The sequence below is a fragment of the Lagenorhynchus albirostris genome, chromosome 10 (genome assembly GCF_949774975.1).
Source record: "Lagenorhynchus albirostris chromosome 10, mLagAlb1.1, whole genome shotgun sequence".
Classification (NCBI taxonomy): Eukaryota; Metazoa; Chordata; class Mammalia; order Artiodactyla; family Delphinidae; genus Lagenorhynchus; species Lagenorhynchus albirostris.
In genome coordinates, this window is record NC_083104.1 from 23,573,511 (window position 1) to 23,590,367 (window position 16,857).

The 16,857-nt window shown below is 43.6% G+C and overlaps 1 protein-coding gene and 1 long non-coding RNA gene across 2 annotated transcripts in view; both read left to right on the plus strand.

The window, feature by feature from the left end:
• LOC132526864 (uncharacterized) overlaps positions 1 to 3,895 on the plus strand; it is a 282,639-nt gene extending 278,744 nt beyond the window's left edge. The window contains exon 6 of the long non-coding RNA XR_009542729.1: positions 3,839 to 3,895. This is a non-coding gene — a long non-coding RNA (uncharacterized LOC132526864). The remainder of the gene's footprint in view (positions 1 to 3,838) is intronic.
• A 10,371-nt stretch (positions 3,896 to 14,266) lies between these two features.
• On the plus strand, positions 14,267 to 14,704 carry LOC132527971 (small ribosomal subunit protein eS26-like). The gene has a single exon (XM_060163962.1). It carries the CDS (start codon positions 14,285 to 14,287, stop codon positions 14,630 to 14,632), a length of 348 nt encoding a protein of 115 aa, XP_060019945.1. The 5' UTR covers positions 14,267 to 14,284; the 3' UTR covers positions 14,633 to 14,704.
• The last annotated feature ends 2,153 nt before the right edge of the window (positions 14,705 to 16,857 follow it).

Consider the following 16,857-nt stretch of genomic DNA (forward strand, 5'->3'; position numbering starts at 1 on the left):
ATCCTACCTAGTGGACGACTCCAAGAGGCCTATTACCGATCAGTTGGTGAGATAAAGCCAACTTGCCGTCTCTTATTTAAACAGTAACATTCCAAGTCATTGCAGCGGAGAAAATATTGAGGTCAAGGATCTAGACAGAAACAGAGACTGTAGTTAGAAAGAGAACTACGACATGGCACAACAATAACCATCGTTTGCCAAGTCAATGAGAAGGAAGCAAAGCTGTTAACAGAAATCAACTGATAAAGTCTTAGAGGCAAATATTTCATGGTAAGGACCAAGAATCAAGAAATGCACATCAGGGCTTCCCTGGTGGCGCAGTGGTTGAGAGTCCGCCTGCCGATGCAGGGGACACGGGTTCGTGCCCCGGTCTGGGAAGATCTCACATGCCACAGAGCGGCTGGCCCCGGAGCCTGTGCTCCGCAACGGGAGAGGCCGTGGCAGTGGGAGGCCCGCATACCGAAAAAAAAAAAGAAATGCACATCACCTCATGCAACAGCCCTCTGAGATCAGATCATATTATGGTTGGACACACACTAGAAGAATCCACTCCTGATCAGGATGGAGGTTACTCCCTTGGCTATACTGAACAAGAGTTATCATCATTTTAATCAATGAAAAATACCAGAGATGGACATCAGATGCTATGACCTATCCTTTGTCTCTGTCTTATGCCTGTAAGATTTGAGGGTGTCCCGGTAATGTCTGTAGCAGCGTTTTTCAACCTTTCTTCACACATACACCCCCTTTGCATAAATATAAAATCTCATTACCCATGTGCAAAGGAACTTCTCTACTCCCCCTTCTTTGAGACTCATCACATTATCTTTGCATATTTTACTCCTACTACACAGTGAGGACCTCCTTATTTTTAATGAATCCTTTTGTGTGTGTCCACACTGGCTTTGGACTCCTAAAGCCTTTATCTTTGTCTATGGGGCTTCTAAAAGGAATGATGATCTCCAAACTGGGGGATTGCAGTCCCCCAAGAAAGTAAGACTTTTTAATGATTTATTTTAAAATAATTTCAGGGAATTCTCTGGCAGTCTAGCAATTAAGACCCCGTGCTTTCACTGCTGTGGACGAGAGTTCAATCCCTAGTCGGGGAACTAAGATCTCGCAAGCTGCACAGGGCGGCCATAAAATAAAATAAAACAGGAATTCAAACTTTCAGAAAAACTTCAGCAGTAGTACAGTGAGTTCCTGCATACTCTTCATTCAGGTTCCTCATGTTTTAGTTATCCCTCCCTGAATATGTGTACTTACATTTTTCCAGAGCCATAAAAAAGTACCCTGCAGAGATGACACCTGTTATCCCTTAATACGCCAATGTCTCTTTCCTAAAACTAAGGGCCCTCTCCTACATAGTCATAGTACAGCCATGAAACAATCATGCTTTCTAATCCACAGACCTCTTTTGCATTTCACCCATTAACCCAATAATGCCCTTTACAGGTCCAGATCCAATCGTGGTCATGTGGTGCATTTAGCTTTCAAATCTTTTTAGTGTCCTTCCATTTGGGACAGTTCCTCAGTACTCCCTCACCTTTTGTGTCTGGACATTTTTGAAGATTACAGGCCAATTACTCTGTAGAACATCCCTCCACTTGGGTTTGTCTAAATGTTTCCCCAAGATGAGGTTCAGGGTATGATTTTCAGGTGGAAATATCAGAGAAATGATGCTCTGCTTTTCTCAGGGCATTCTATCCATAGGGACCCACTACTTGTCCATATATAGTGTTTGCCACTTTCTCTAATTTATAAGTATTTTGTATTTAGTGATAAGTTATGTTTTGTGGGGAGATACTTTGTCCTGTTCTGCACCAGTTCTAGCCTCCATTGATGATTCTTGCTGGAATCTGTTATTTCTCGGATACTTGCCACAAAGATTTTTAAGGGCAACTTTGCACGAATAGTTTTAAAGGAATAATTTCCAGATTGTCAGCTCCTTTCTAGATGCATCTAAAACTGCTCTGAGAACATGTGTGTGGCATGCTGGTTCTCCTGCCAGAGCTTCAAACTGCAAACTCCTGGGGACACCTACTCCAGCACACCACAGACACAAAGAGAAGGATGTACCTGGGCTTGTGCCATGGGCCCCAGCTGGTCCCCTCTCCCACTTCCCCTTTCACGGCTGCCTTTTTCCCCTTTTATCAAAGAAAGGCCCACCTCTCGCCCATCTGAATCTTACTGTGATGCGTTCCCCCAGGGTAAAAAATCCAGGACTCCAAACAAAGGAGTGACTCAAAATCTAGCTGATAGTGTTGAGAAAATGAATGATTCTAGTGATTGGGTTACAAACCCTTCTCAATTCTTTGCTTTCAACAAACTTGAAGAAGGATCTGATGGAGTTGTCAGTTGGAGCATTAAAAATAATTTTTGTTGATAGATCGCCGTATAATTTCTGACAAATAACTTGGAAGAGTTTAAAGAATTGAGTGGGGACTTCCCTCGTGGTGCAGTTGTTGAGAATCTGCCTGCCAATGCAGGGGACACGGGTTCGATCCCTGGCCCAGGAGGATCCCGCATGCTGCGGAGCACCTGAGCCCGTGTGCCACAACTACCGAGCCTGCGCTCTAGAGCCTGTGAGCCACAACTACTGAAGCCCACGCACCCTAGAGCCCATGCTCTGCAACAAGAGAAGTCACCACAGTGAGAAGCCCGCACACCGCAATGAAGAGTAGATCCTGCTCGCCACAACTAGAGAAAGCCTGCGCACAGCAACGAAAACCCAAAGCAGCCAAAAATTAATAAATAAATAAAAAGAATTGAGTGATGTTGCTGTAACAAAACTCTTTCCATTTCCATCTACTTATGTGAACAGTTTTTCAGTACTTACAATTGTGATTAAAAGGGGGAAAAAAAGGAGTGAAATTGATGCTGAATTTTGTCTCATTTGGACAATAAGAAATATTCCAGAGTTAATAGGAGAGAAAAGCTCAATCTCATTTAAGATACACACTTCCATTAAAATTTTAATTCTTGTGTTTTGTAATTACTTACCAAAACTTATAATATTTATAATATATTTGTTGTTTTGACCAATGAAGTACAAATAAAAGTAATTGTCATAATAACACAGGTGAGGGATAAATAATGTTCCAGAAACATTTTAGGGGTCGCGTGAGCAGCAACATTTGAAGAATATTGCTCAGAAAAACGCTTTCCCTCTGCCTGTATTACTCACAGAATTTCTCTGGGGCTTTGTCTCCTCTTTCCTCCAGCCAGCCTTTGGCTTCTTATCCAGGGTTTGTCTCCACCTTACTTTAGGAGCTCTGCTTACCCACCACACCCCATTCCAACCCCCACCCCAGTGGGGCTCCACCCCTAAGTCAACGACCAGCCTTGCTCATGGGCAGGAGGAGGGGAGTCGATATCATCTTCATAGATTCTCAAACCAAAGATTATCCTTCGGGTATTGTATTCACCTATATTTCTAGGACACGTGGTCCTTCTCTGAGTATAGTCAGGGTCTCGTATCCAAAGAGGAAAAACGTGTCTTGTGGCAAGTCCCCCTTGTCAGGATTCTCTGTGAATAAGGGCCATCTTGCTCAGAATACGTGTACCATATCAGGCCCACTAGACTGGGGGTAAAGCACAACAGAGTCAGGGAAAAGAAGAAAGCCATTCCTAAATTGCAGGATCCTTGTTAAAATGCAGACTCTTGGGCTTTGACAACAAGATCATCTGATTTGGCGAGCGTGGGGTAAGGCGCAACCTCCACCAGGTAACGTTGTTGTGTTTTGGCTTTGCACCAGACCTTGAGGATCGTTGTCTTAGAGCCTGGTCCTGGATCCTCGTCTGGGCTTCTCAGATCCATTCTTTTGTTTCTATCCAGGTGCTCCATACTCCAAAGAGTTCCAATGGATCAGTAAATCAGCCAAGGGTAAGTGAGCTGTTAATGTAGAAACTTTTATTTTGGTCGTGTATTCCAGCTTAATTATTTACATGCAACGACTCTTGTATATTATACTTAAAATATTACCTCTGATTGGAAGTATAATCAAGCACGTAGATGATATCAATAATTGTTATAATTTGATTGAATTTTTAAGCTCCAAAAGACATACGTGAATAGGGAAAATAAACGTATAGAAAAAGAGCTATAAATGGTGAATATATTTTAATTAATATTCTCTAATGAAATATAAAAGTATTATGTGTTAACAACGTAATCATTTTGGTGAAAATCCATGACAAGGGTGTGGTAAAATAGATGTGAATGGAGTTAAGACTGTGGACCTGTGTCGTTCCCACACAATTAATATGGCTGTACCTGTCCACAATATTTTAAAATTCTATACTCTTTTAGCCAATAATGCCACACCTATAAACCTACTTAAAGGAAATGCAAAGTTACTAAACTTGTTCATTGTAGAATTATATATTAGTTGTAGACTGTTAGTAGCAGTGAATAAATATAACTGATACAAGTGATTGGGGTAGATTAACTGGAATAGTATACAGTTTTTTTAAATGTTGTCAAAACACATTTAATTTGTCTTGTTTTTTATAGAGGCATAATTGAGGTACAAAACACATTTAATGTTAAAGAGATAATGTTCAGGATAGAATGCTAAATGGATCCCCTGTGTGTGTGTGTGTGTGTGTGTGTGTGTGTGTGTGTGTGTGTGTGAGAGAGAGAGAGAGAGAGAGAGAGAGAGAGACACAGACAGAGACAGAGAGAGAGAGAGAGAAAGGAGAAAGGGAGGTAGGGAAGGAATCTAAAACACGAATACAGTAAGTAAGAAAAAAATAGACAACCATGATGGTGAGATTAAGGGTAATTTTTATTTTCTTGTTTACAGTTTCTTTAGCTTTTAAATTCTTTGCAATGCATGCATCAGTTTAATGATCCCAAAGAGCATTGCTTTATAAACCATACTGAATGAGTATTCCAACTTCTGAACTGCTGGTTTTGAGGAAAAACAGATTTTGCAGTCCACTGGCAACGTATTTGTGGTGTCCATTCCCCTGTTCCCCCAGCCTGTGGACAGCAGCTTGACTGAGAGCTAGACCTACAGGCTGATGTCTCTCTCTCTCTCTCTCTCTCTCTCTCTCTCTCTTTTTCTCTCTCTCACGCACACACACACGATCAGAGGATATTCTAGTGTGTCCCTCGAGAGCCTACTTCCTTTCCTTTATCCTGAATAATTTAAATGAAGCTGAAGGAAGCTGTTCTTTTCCACGAGCTGATATTAAAAGGTCAAGAGAACCATGCAATGAGTTACTTTCATCTGTTAGTGTTATCATGATTAAACGTCCTCTCTTACATTATTCCTTCATTCAACAAATAGTTTTGAGTGCCTATTAAACACTCAGGTAGTCACTTTGATGGAGATGAAGACGTATTCATTTATTCATCTGTTTAGTCAGTCAATAAGTAGTATTTCCTACAGTCCTTACCCAGTGTGTGACAGCCACCGTTCGAGGCACTGCAAATACAGTGGGGAAACTAGATAGATACGGAGCCTACCCTAAGGAGCTCATGGTCCACTAGGAGAGAGAGAAAATTTAATAAATAAAAATAATTACAGTTTGCAGTACTCTCCCGTAAGAATGCCCAGCGTTGCAACAGAGACTAGCAGTGGTACTACCTAGATCAGGTAGTCCAGGAAGGCCTCTCTGATCAGAGAACTTGGGTGTGACTAGGAGAGCAATAGGAAACCATTCAGGGGTGAGCTGAGTTCCAGGCAGGGTGGGAGAGCACATTCCAACCTGAGACAGGAAAGGATGTGCAGAGCTCTGGGGGTAGGGAAGGTCTCCATGGAATTGTCCTTAGCAGGCTCTGAGGGGGAGTGGGCAGCCTTTTGCCAGGGTAATGAATTTGGCTGGATCCAACACAGAGTTCTGTGTCCAAGTTTGGGTCTTAATGAGCAGAAGAGTCTATAGACATAAATAAGTTATAAATCAGAGGTCAACAAGCTTTTCCTGTAAAGGGCTAGATAGTAAATATCTTTGGCTTTGCAGGCCTTTGGGGTTTCTGTTGGGACTACTCAACTCTGCCATTGTAAAGGAAAGTAGCCAAAGGTAATACGTAAAAGAATGGGCATCCTTATTTACAGAAACAGGCATGGGCCAGATATGGCCCACAGGCTGTAGTTTGCCAACCCTGGATATAAAAGGAAAAGTTATAAAAATCCTCAGTCATGCTATAGGACATCAGAGAAAGAGAAGATGACTTCCTGTGGTGAGATCTGAGCTGGGCCTCGAAAGATAAGGAGAATTCAAAAATGAGATAGTGGGGGAAAAGAAAATGTAGGCAGAGGGAACGGTAGCAGCCACAGCCCAGAGGCAGGAAAGTCCAGAGCCCACAGGGAGGGAGTTACTAGTTCAGTCTGCCTGGGGAGTGGTGAGGAAGTATAGCTCTTGTATTCCTCAGCTATTTTGAGGAACCATGAAGTAGCAGGCACTGCACTAGACAGTGGGGGACAGGGATAAAGAATGAATAAGGGATGATCCTAGGAACTCAGATACTTCGAGGGGTTGACAGATACATAAGCAAGTCATCCCACAATTAACTCAGTTTGAGAAAATCAGGGAAGGCTTCTCAGCAAGGATGAGTCAAGAAATTAACGTTTTTTCCTTCATTGTAATTGTTTTATTTGGTGCTTGAATAGGTCAATATATTCATATGCTAGAAAATTACAGAGGTACCGAAGGATATACTGTGAAAATTCTCTCTCTCAACCTCTATCCCTCAAGCCTACTGAATACCCACCCCACCTCACCCCCAGGACAACAACTGGTTTCTTCTGGATCCTTCCAAAGACCATCTATGCAGATCCAAACAAGCGAGTGTGTTTGGGGTTCTTTGTTTTTCCTCTTGATTACACAGATCATCAGAGCTGAATCTTTAAGTATAAACCTTCCAGAGAGGAGAAAGGCAGTGGAGGTTAAGAGAAAGCATGTGCTTGAAGATGGGGGGAGGAGAGAAGGGGACAGGAGATGGCACAATGCACGGGCTGGCTGCATAGGACAATCCGTTCTGTGTTGCTGAGCGTTAAGTGTGAGGCAGAAAGGTAGGGGAGTCGGATCCTGGCAAGCCTTGATTGCCATGTTGTGGGACACAGATTTAATCTGGTTGGTAGCAGGACTCCAACAAAGAGTTTTAAGTGCAAGAGTGACATGTGCTAATTGGTGTTTTAGGAAGATCCTTCTAGCAGCTGGTAGAAAACAGATACACAGGGAAGCCTTGAACACCACCTGGAAAAGTAGACCTTCTTTCCTTCCGTCAGTGAAAGTCAATGAAGGTTTTTAAACAGGGGAATAGCAATATCAGAGGTATGCCTCAGGCAGATTAATCTATTGACACAGTGTTAGATGAATTCAAACTAAGAGAAAACCAACCAAGTGACAATCTAACGCATCACCAACCCTCAGCAGAAATGTACATTCATTTACTTTTTAACTTTAAGAATGAAATCTGTATTAGTCATCTACTGCTGAATAACAAACTACCCTAAAACACAGTGGCTTCAGAGAACCCATGTTTATTATCCCACAGTTAGCGTGGGTCAGGAATCTGGGCATGCCTTAATTGAGTCTTCTGCTTCGGGGTGGCTCACAGCTAGAATCAAAATGTCAGGCAGGACTGGGGTTTCATCTGAAGGCTCAACTGGAGAAGCATTTACTTCTGCACTCATGTCCATGGTTGTCGGCAGGATTCGGTTCCTGGAGGGTTGTTGGGCCTTAGTTCCTTGACATGCGGGTCTCTCCCTGTGGCAGCTTGTTTCATGAAAATGAACAAGGTGAGAGGGCAGTAGAGAGAGTCTGCTGGCAAGACGGACGCTAGACACATTTGTAACCTAATTGCAGATGTCATGTCCCATCATCTTTGCCGTTGGTTAGAAGCAAGTCACTAGCTCCACTTCCACACTCAGGGGCAGGGGGTTACACAAAGGCATGAATACAAAGAGGTGGGGTCGTGGGATGTTGATTTTGAAGCTGCTTACCAGGACAGCATAACGAGGATTGTTCCTGCAAGTATTGCAAACTAGGAAGAGGTCTGGAGGAATAAAGCCAGTATTGTTCCTCATCCATGATCTAGTCAGGAAATCATCTTGCTCTCCCCTGGCCTGTTGATTACCACCCTCATTACCATCACTGCTGTACCGCTGTCATGTTTGTCCACTTCTCCTGATGACAAAATGCCGCCCCTCTTGAAGTCAGAGCATCTGGGAGTATTTATATGCAAGCTGTGTTGGGCTGACTCTCCCTGCTGGAGTCGGCTTGTTGTGAAAAGTTTCTTCCCAGCTGCTGCTGCAGATTATTTATGACATCCATTGACTAAAGGAAACACCTTTAAAAGTGAAGACAAATTCTTCACTCATCCCTTACTCTTTCCAACAGAACAGACTGGTTGGCTTGGTAAAGACTTGCTTCCACTCCTAGCAGGGCTTTATAAAACCGGTGTGCTAGAGGGGGGCCTACAGCAAGCAACACAGAGAATGCCTGGAGGAACTCAGAGCTCAGGATCCAGGCTGCGTAAATTGCCGTTCCAAACCAGAGAGAAATTAGTCCCATAGAAATCACAACAGCTACCGTTGTGTGTGCGTACGGTGTGCCAGGGATGGGGTAAGAACCTGACCTTCACTATCTTGTTTTAGTTCACTAACTGAGCAAGGTTAATGCTGTTATCTCCATTTGACAGAGGAGGAAACTGAGACCCAGACGTCGAAAAGCTTGCTCACACAGCTAGGAAGTATAGTACTGCGATTCAAACAGTGTTAGTCTGGTTTCGAGCCCTCTTAAATTAGGAACCAGCAATGATTTATCTTTATGAACAGTCATGTTTTGTCTTGAATTACAGAGAGGCCGCATCAGCTAAGGATACTTTGGGGAGGAGACGTGGGGGTGGGGCGGGCATCATCTAGACTAAATCAACTTGGAAATCAAAATGCCATTGTGAAGAGTTGGGGGGTGGTTATTAGAAGAGTCTTTAAAAAATAAAAGTAAAAATAAAGAGGAAAAGTTTATTTGGAAAAGAAAAGTTAGGTCAGGAGTCAGCAAATTTTTTCTGTAAAGGGCCAGATAGTATTTTGGGCTTTGTGGGCAAGGAGATCTCTTCTGTGGCTACTCAAGGCTTCAGCTGTAGTGTATAAGCAGCCATGGACAATAAGTAAACCAATGGCATTGCTGTGCTCCAATATTTATTTACAAAATCAGGTGGTGAGCCAGATTTGGTCCTCAAGCTATAGTTTGCGGATTCTTGACTGGGGTCATAATTGTAATGTATAGTGATTCTTACAAAAAGCACGAATCATGTGAGGGTTTTTTTGACATCATGTTTCTGACAAAATATATGCTAACATTAATACAGTTGCATCCCTTCCTGTTTGACTTTAGCAGTTTTATCAAAAAGAGAGTTCACCGTGCAAAAATATTTGGGAGCGTCTTCATTTCCTCAGGGCCTCTCACAATCCTTTGATAGCCAAATAATTATCTTTTGAAAACACTAAAACATCATCGTTTTGAATTTTTTCTTCTTCAGGTGTACATTTGTCCAACTCTGCTAGATCCTTCTTTCTACACGACTCAAATAGTTTTCTAACATTTTTTCATCAACTTTGTGAAATCTTGTGCTATTTGTAAGATTTGCTGTTCACTTTCCAGTAGATTTTCATTGTGTTTGCTTGTTTGTTAGGTGGGCACCCGATGGACAGCTAGGGGAACCAGCTAAGACTATGACCTAGTGAGCAAAATAGATGCTAAGGAAGGATTTGAGTAGAAACTAATTTTGAAACAGTTGTGTCATTGGTGGATATTTTCCATGCTACCATGATCTCAGCTTCTGTTCACAACTTGCTACCTGCAGATTCTCAAATAATGAATACTCAGGTAATGAAGATCTTCCCCATATGATTTATCCACTTTCTTATGCATACATTATCCTCTTGCATTCAGTTTTCTATTACAGGCATATATCGTTTTATTGCACTTTGCTTTATTTCATTTCACAGTGATTGCATTTCTTACAAACTGAAGGTTTGTGGCAACCCTGCAACAAACAAGCCCATTGGCTCCATTTTTTCCAACAGCATTTGCTCACTTCGGGTCTTGGTTTCACATTTTGGTGACTCTTGTAATATTTCAAACTTTTAAATTATTATTGTATTTGTTTTGGTGATCTGCAATCAGTGATCTTTGATGTTATCACTATGACTCACTGAAGGCTCAGAGGATGGTTGGCATTTTTTAGCAACAAAGTATTTTTAAATTAAGGTATGTTATTTTTTGGTTTTAGACTTAATGCATACTTAGTAGACTACGGTATATTGTAAATACAACTTTTATATGCACTGGGAAACCAAAAAATCTGTGTGACTTGCTTTATCACAACACTCATTTTAATGTGGTGGTCTGGGCTTCCCTGGTGGCGCAGTGGTTGGGAGTCCGCCTGCCGATGCAGGGGACACGGGTTCGTGCCCCGGTCCGGGAAGACCCCACATGCCGCGGAGCGGCTGGGCCCGTGAGCCATGGCCGCTGAGCCTGCGCGTCCGGAGCCTGTGCGCCGCAACGGGAGAGGCCACAGCAGTGAGAGGCCCGCGTACCGCAAAAAAAAAAAAAAAAATGTGGTGGTCTGGCACCAACTCCACAATATCTCTGAGGTATACCTATGTACCTATCATGTTTTGAGCATCTACTCTATAAAAAGTCTCTTTACTTGTACAAATATCCTTCTCTATCTAAACTCTCACTATCTAAGCTCAATAACCAAATAAGTTGAGATAAATTTTCCAATAAAATCCTTGCTACCTAAAACTCAGGAGCCAAATAACTTCTAGTGGCAGGGCAGGAATGAAGATGCAGACGTAGAGAACGGACTTCAGGACACATGAGGGGAAGGGGAATCTGGGACGAAGTGAGAGAGGAGCATTAACATATATACACTACCAAATGTGAAATGGATGGCTAGTGGGAAGCTGCTGCATAGCACAGGGAGATCAGCTCGGTGCTTTGTGAGGACCCAGAGGGGTGGGATAGGGAGAGTGCGAGGGAGGGAATGTGCGGATATATGTATATGCATAGCTGACTCACTTTGTTGTACAGCAGAAACTAACACACCATTGTAAAGCAATTATAATCCAATAAAGATATAAAAGTAAAATAAAATAAAATAGATTTTTAGCAACAAAAAAAAGCATTATATCCCCTGCTATACAAATTGAATATTTTTAGTCTCATAATCCAGTTAATCTTTGACTAGGAAGGAGTATTTTCTGGTTTTTACTCTTTCTTCTAGCAACTTTGAAAAGTCTTTTACTATCCCCACCTTCCAGATGGATATTCTGAGACCCTAAGACGGCACGTTAACTTGCCCAAGGTCTCCTAGCCGATCAGCAGTGAAGTGAAATTCAAAGTCAGGTCCCACTGGCTCTGAAGCCCATGCTCTTTTCTCCACATGCCTTTTAAATATGGAATGCATGTTGCTGAAAGGCTCATCTCTCTGTCTACCACATGGTCAAAGATACAGATTCCTAAGTCCTTTGAATCACACTTCAGCTAAGTGTGATTTAGATAAGGCTGATTTATCTAAATCAGCCTTCAGATAAGGCTGATTTTCCATCATAAGTAGCCATGCTGCCATTTTTTTAAATCCTGCAGTGCAAATCTAATTGTTAAAAGTAATGCAGGGCTTCCCTGGTGGCGCAGTGGTTGAGGGTCCGCCTACCGATGCAGGGGACACGGGTTCGTGCCCCGGTCCGGGAGGATCCCGCATGCCGCGGAGCGGCTGGGCCCGTGAGCCATGGCCGCTGAGCCTGCGCGTCCGGAGCCTGTGCTCCGCAACGGGAGAGGCCACAACAGTGAGAGGCCCGCGTACCGCAAAAAAAAAAAAAAAAAAAAAGTAATGCAGTTACAGCACAGTTCCCCTGTTTATTATCGAAGTGGTTCTCACACTGTGGTCCCAGAGCAGCAACGTCAGCATCACCGGGAAACGTGTTAGACATGCAGATCTCAAGGCCCACCCCTGACAAACGGAATCAGAAACTCTGGGCCCGGCAATCTGTCCTTGCACAAATCCTCCGGGTGATTCTAATGCACAGAGTTGAGAACCACTGAATTATAGGATGCGTGACAAGGGTCTCTGCTGATTCTTGCAATAAGAACCAGATCATATGAGTGCCAGAAGTCCCGGTGATTTTTAGACTGTCTTAAAGCTCTGAGTAACGCTCCCGTTTCCCTTTTCATCATCCATTCATTCATCTGACAAATACTGCGCCCCTACCCTGCATGAGATAATAAGCTGGGAACAAGGTGGAGAAGAAAACGCACACGGCCCTAGTCTCCCTTGGGTTTATAAACAGATGTGGGAGACAGACTGAATTCCCTACAGCGTAATGGTGCCGGGAGAGGTCCAACACAGGGTGCTGGGGGCGAGGGTTCACTAATCCAATCCCGCAAGTCAAGGAGAATTTCCAGAACAAATGACTCAAGAGGATAGGAGTCCAGAACTTTCTGAGGCCTAGTGCTGTGGGAGGTTGTTCTCTCTCTCCCTCAGGTCCACAGCCTGCTTGAAGCAGCTTCAGATGGAGTAAGGGAGGGCGGGGGGAGCACTCAACCTGTTGCTTCCAACTTGTTGCAACATTTATCTCCGACACGCATTAAAAACATATGGAAGGTCAAAGCTCCATGTGTTCGCTTGGTAGGGGAGCAGAAAATTGGAAAAGCAAATATGCATACCTCCCCGATCCCAACTGTTGGACTCTTATTGCCAATTTACGTAATTTCCTGTGCTGATTTCAAAATAGTCAGGAGGGCAGGAGGCATTGTGAACGCCATAACTAGGTCATCTAGACTAGCAGCTGCTAGCACATTCCCCTCTTTCTTGATATTAAAAAAAAAAATTCCAGTGGAATTTGAGGGGAAAGCATCTTTGGGGAAAGGAATGAATAGTCTCTTCTCAAGAGAAATCAGTTTCGATTCAACACGCCATTCACAAAACAGATTCCCACTTATTCATTCAGCAAAAGTGCTTTGTGTGACCTTTAGGCACTGACAATGGAGGTGGGTGCTGGTGACGTGACAGGTACAAGGAGGCACCCGACTTCAAGGAGCTCAGAGGACAGACATGGAACAGGACATTAAAAAGGTCATATTTAATAAGAACGTGGGCTTCCCTGGTGACGCAGTGGTTGAGAGTCCGCCTGCCGATGCAGGGGACACGGGTTCATGCCCCGGTCCGGGAAGATCCCACGTGCTGTGGAGCGGCTGGGCCCGTGAGCCGTGGCTGCTGAGCCTGTGCGTCCAGAGCCTGTGCAAAAAAAAAAAAAAAGGAATGTACGAGTACAACTGAAGATTGTTAAAGTGGTGAAATAACTTCTGTGCCGATTGGTGAATGGTATAAGTTTCTTTCTGTAATCCAGAGATGTCCAGGGCCTGAACAGGACCTGGAGTGGCGTTACAGTGCCCATCTGCTACTCTGGGGATGGGGAACAGCTAGCAAGACAAGGGACTTGGGAGGTGCCACCGTTGTCAGAGGTTCTCCTGACCACATGGGAAGCTCTGGAATCCACAAACACGCTCCACCTGAATGTGCAGGTAGCATTCCTCACCAAAACAAAACAGGCCAGTGGTGGTACCTCACCACTATTGATGTAATGGGGAAGTTGTTGGAAAACATCAATGCGGATTCCTCTGTCAAATCATAGCCCAGAAGGGACACATTTAGCGAGTGGCGTCCACATCAGAGATCACACCACACCAACTATTTTTAAAATTCAGGTGACATACTGTGTGAGTTTATTTTATTTTTTTTCCTTTGATAGCATTCTTCTTTTTTATTGGAGTACAGCTCATTTACAGTGTTGTGTTCGTTTCTGCTGTACAGCAGAGTCAGTTATGCATATACATATATCCACTCTTTCTTTTCCCATATAGGTCATTACAGAGAATTGAAGAGAGTTCCCTGTACTATACAGTAGGTTCTTATTAGTTATCCATTTTATATCTAGTAGTATGTGTATGTCAATACCAATTCTGTGATTTTTAAATAAATTACATACTATTTGATTCCACTGACACTACATTCTCGAAATGACAGAATTACAGAGATAGAATTGGGGAGATAGAATTACAGAGATAGAATTGCTTGCAAGAATTGGGGACAGGGTGGGAGTGGTGAAGAAATCAACTGACTCTTACCATAAAAGGGAGAACACAAGAGACCTTTGTGGTGCTGGAATAGTCCTGTGCTTTGATAGTGGTGGTAGTTAAGTGAATCTACACGTGTGGTATAATTGCGTAAAGCTACACACAGCTCTTTCGCCTCCTCGCTTCCAAGATGACCAAGAAAAGAAGGAACAATGGTCGTCCCAAAAAGGACCGCGGCCACGTGCAGCGTATTCGCTGTACCAGCTGTGCCCGTTGTGTGCCCAAGGATAAGGCCATTAAGAAGTTCGTCATTCGGAACATCGTAGAGGCCACAGCCGTCAGGGACATTTCCGAAGCGAGTGTTTTCGACGCCTATGTGCTTCCCAAGCTGTATGTGAAAGTGCATTACTGCGTGAGTTGTGCCATTCACAGCAAGGTAGTCAGGAATCGTTCTCAGGAAGCCCGGAAGGACCAAACACCTCCACCCCGATTTAGACCTGCGGGTGCTGCCCCACGACCTCCACCAAAGCCCACGTAAAGAGTCAAGTCCTTAAAGACTAAAGAAATACTGTTCCCTGGGAAGACAATAAAGTAGAAATTATACTTTAAAAAAAAAGCTACACACACATACTCTCCACCCACAAACTGTCTGCTCGTGGGACAGAATTCCAGGGCAGTGGGTTTTGGGAATTGGTCGCTTAAATAAATATGAGTCTCTGGATTCTTTTTATTTTTTCTTTCAAAGAAATTTCCAAAGTGCATAGACTGGTGAAATCTGAAAAAGTTCTGTGAATTGCACCAATACCAGTGCCCCGGCTTTGATTTTGTACTGGAGTTTGGTAACATGTTACCATGGGAGGGAACTCTAAGAAGGGGACACAGGCTTCTCTGTATTATTTTTGCAACTTCCTGTGAATCTATAATTATTTCAAAATAGTTTTTAAGAAGTAACTTCGAAATTACTGGAGAAATTTGTACTGCAATATATCACTCAGTAAGTACATTTGTTCAATGTATAGTTTAATTTATGTAGAGAAATACAGGGTGCTATCGAGTGAATTGTGTCCCCGTCAAAATTCACATGTTGAAGCCCTAAGGGTATTTGGAGATGTGGCCTTTGGGAGGGAATGAGGTTTGTATGAAGTCACGAGGGTGGATCCCCCATGATGAGATTAGTGCCCTTATTAGAAGAAACCAGAGAGCTCGCTCTTGCTTTCTCCATCACATGAGGACACAGTGAAAAGGTGCCTGTCTGCAAGCCAGGAAAAGGGTTCTCACCAGAACCCAACCATGCTGGCACCCTGATCTTGGACTTCTGGCCTCCAGAACTGTGAGAAAATTAATTTCTGTTGCTTACGCTACCCAATATTGCTATTTTTTTATAGCATTCCTAGCTAACTAAGACAAAGGGAGATGATTATTCGTTTCTTGCATCCATTTGTTCATTGATTCATTACCCAGCAGTGATTACGTATTTTGATTGTCTCCTCTGGTCCTTGGGACATAAAACAAGGGGTCCAGTATGGTCATGGTACCCACAGAGAGCTTCCCTGGGCAGAGCAGGACTCTGAGGGAAAGTGCAACAGGAAGGATGGATCAAGGCCCTGAAGTGGGACAAGGCACATGGAACAAAAGGAATCCACCCTGGATGGAGCAGAGAGCAGAGGGTTGAGGGAGATGAAAAGAGGCCGAGGAGGTGGACAGGGGTCAGATAGCACAGGGCGTTTGGGGTCTGTGACTCCAGTCATGGGGTCACATGACTCCATGTCTTGATTTGCTTGGGACAGCCTCTGTATATATCCGTTGCCCTGGCATAATTTCTACTGCACTCACTTTTACTTTTAGAAATGTCTTTCTTCGGATGATAGCAGTCCCCTTGCACTTGAGTCACGGTTTGGATTGCACCATGTCCTGAGGATGATGGGCAATCCTTTGCAGGGTTTTTAGCCAGAGTGTTAGGATCTCATTTTTATTTTAGAACGACCTTCCCAGCTTCAGGGACTAGAGAATATTGCTGAAAGGAAAAACAAGATGACCTGAAGGTACGTGCTTAGTTCTCTACAAAGGAAGAAAAAAAAAAAAATGGGGAGGGAAGAGGACTGCCAGGGGCTTGACAACCTAATAGAATCTTTGTGCTAAACTTCAAGCCCATCACCTTAAGGTGGCAGTTAGGATGGCCACACCCAGCCACCGCAGGGGTTTTATTGTTTACTTCCCACCCACCTCCACCTCCCCAGCCCTCCCAACCCCCATCTCCTAACCCCCTTCCTCTTCTAACCCTCTCACCTCCCATACTCACCCCTAGATAAAAATCCACCTGACAAAGGACAACCATGGAAGAGGGAGCAGGCAGAAAACAGGATTCACCGTGTGGGACCAGGTCCTTTATTGCCTTCGGATGCCTTGCTCTGTCTTTAGACCGGGAACTAGGGAGCTGGCAGCATTCCACGCGGACACCCACACTGTAGAGTCAAAACAGCTCTGTCCATCTCTGCACCCGAATTTCCCTCTGCAACGTGGCCAGAATCCAGTCTTTAGGATAGATGTATCAATGCTTGAAATTATTATTTTGAGCAGAGATTTCCTGCAGGGTTAAAAAATCAGACTTTCTCCCAGTTTCTCCTGTGCTTTCTAACATTAAGTAAAGGGCCCCATCCTCTATCTCAAACAATGCTTTGCTTCCTTTGTTTCAGAACTTTCTAAAGATCAGTGACATTTCTCAAAGAGATTCTTCTTTCACTCCTTTTCCTCTTACCTCCCTCC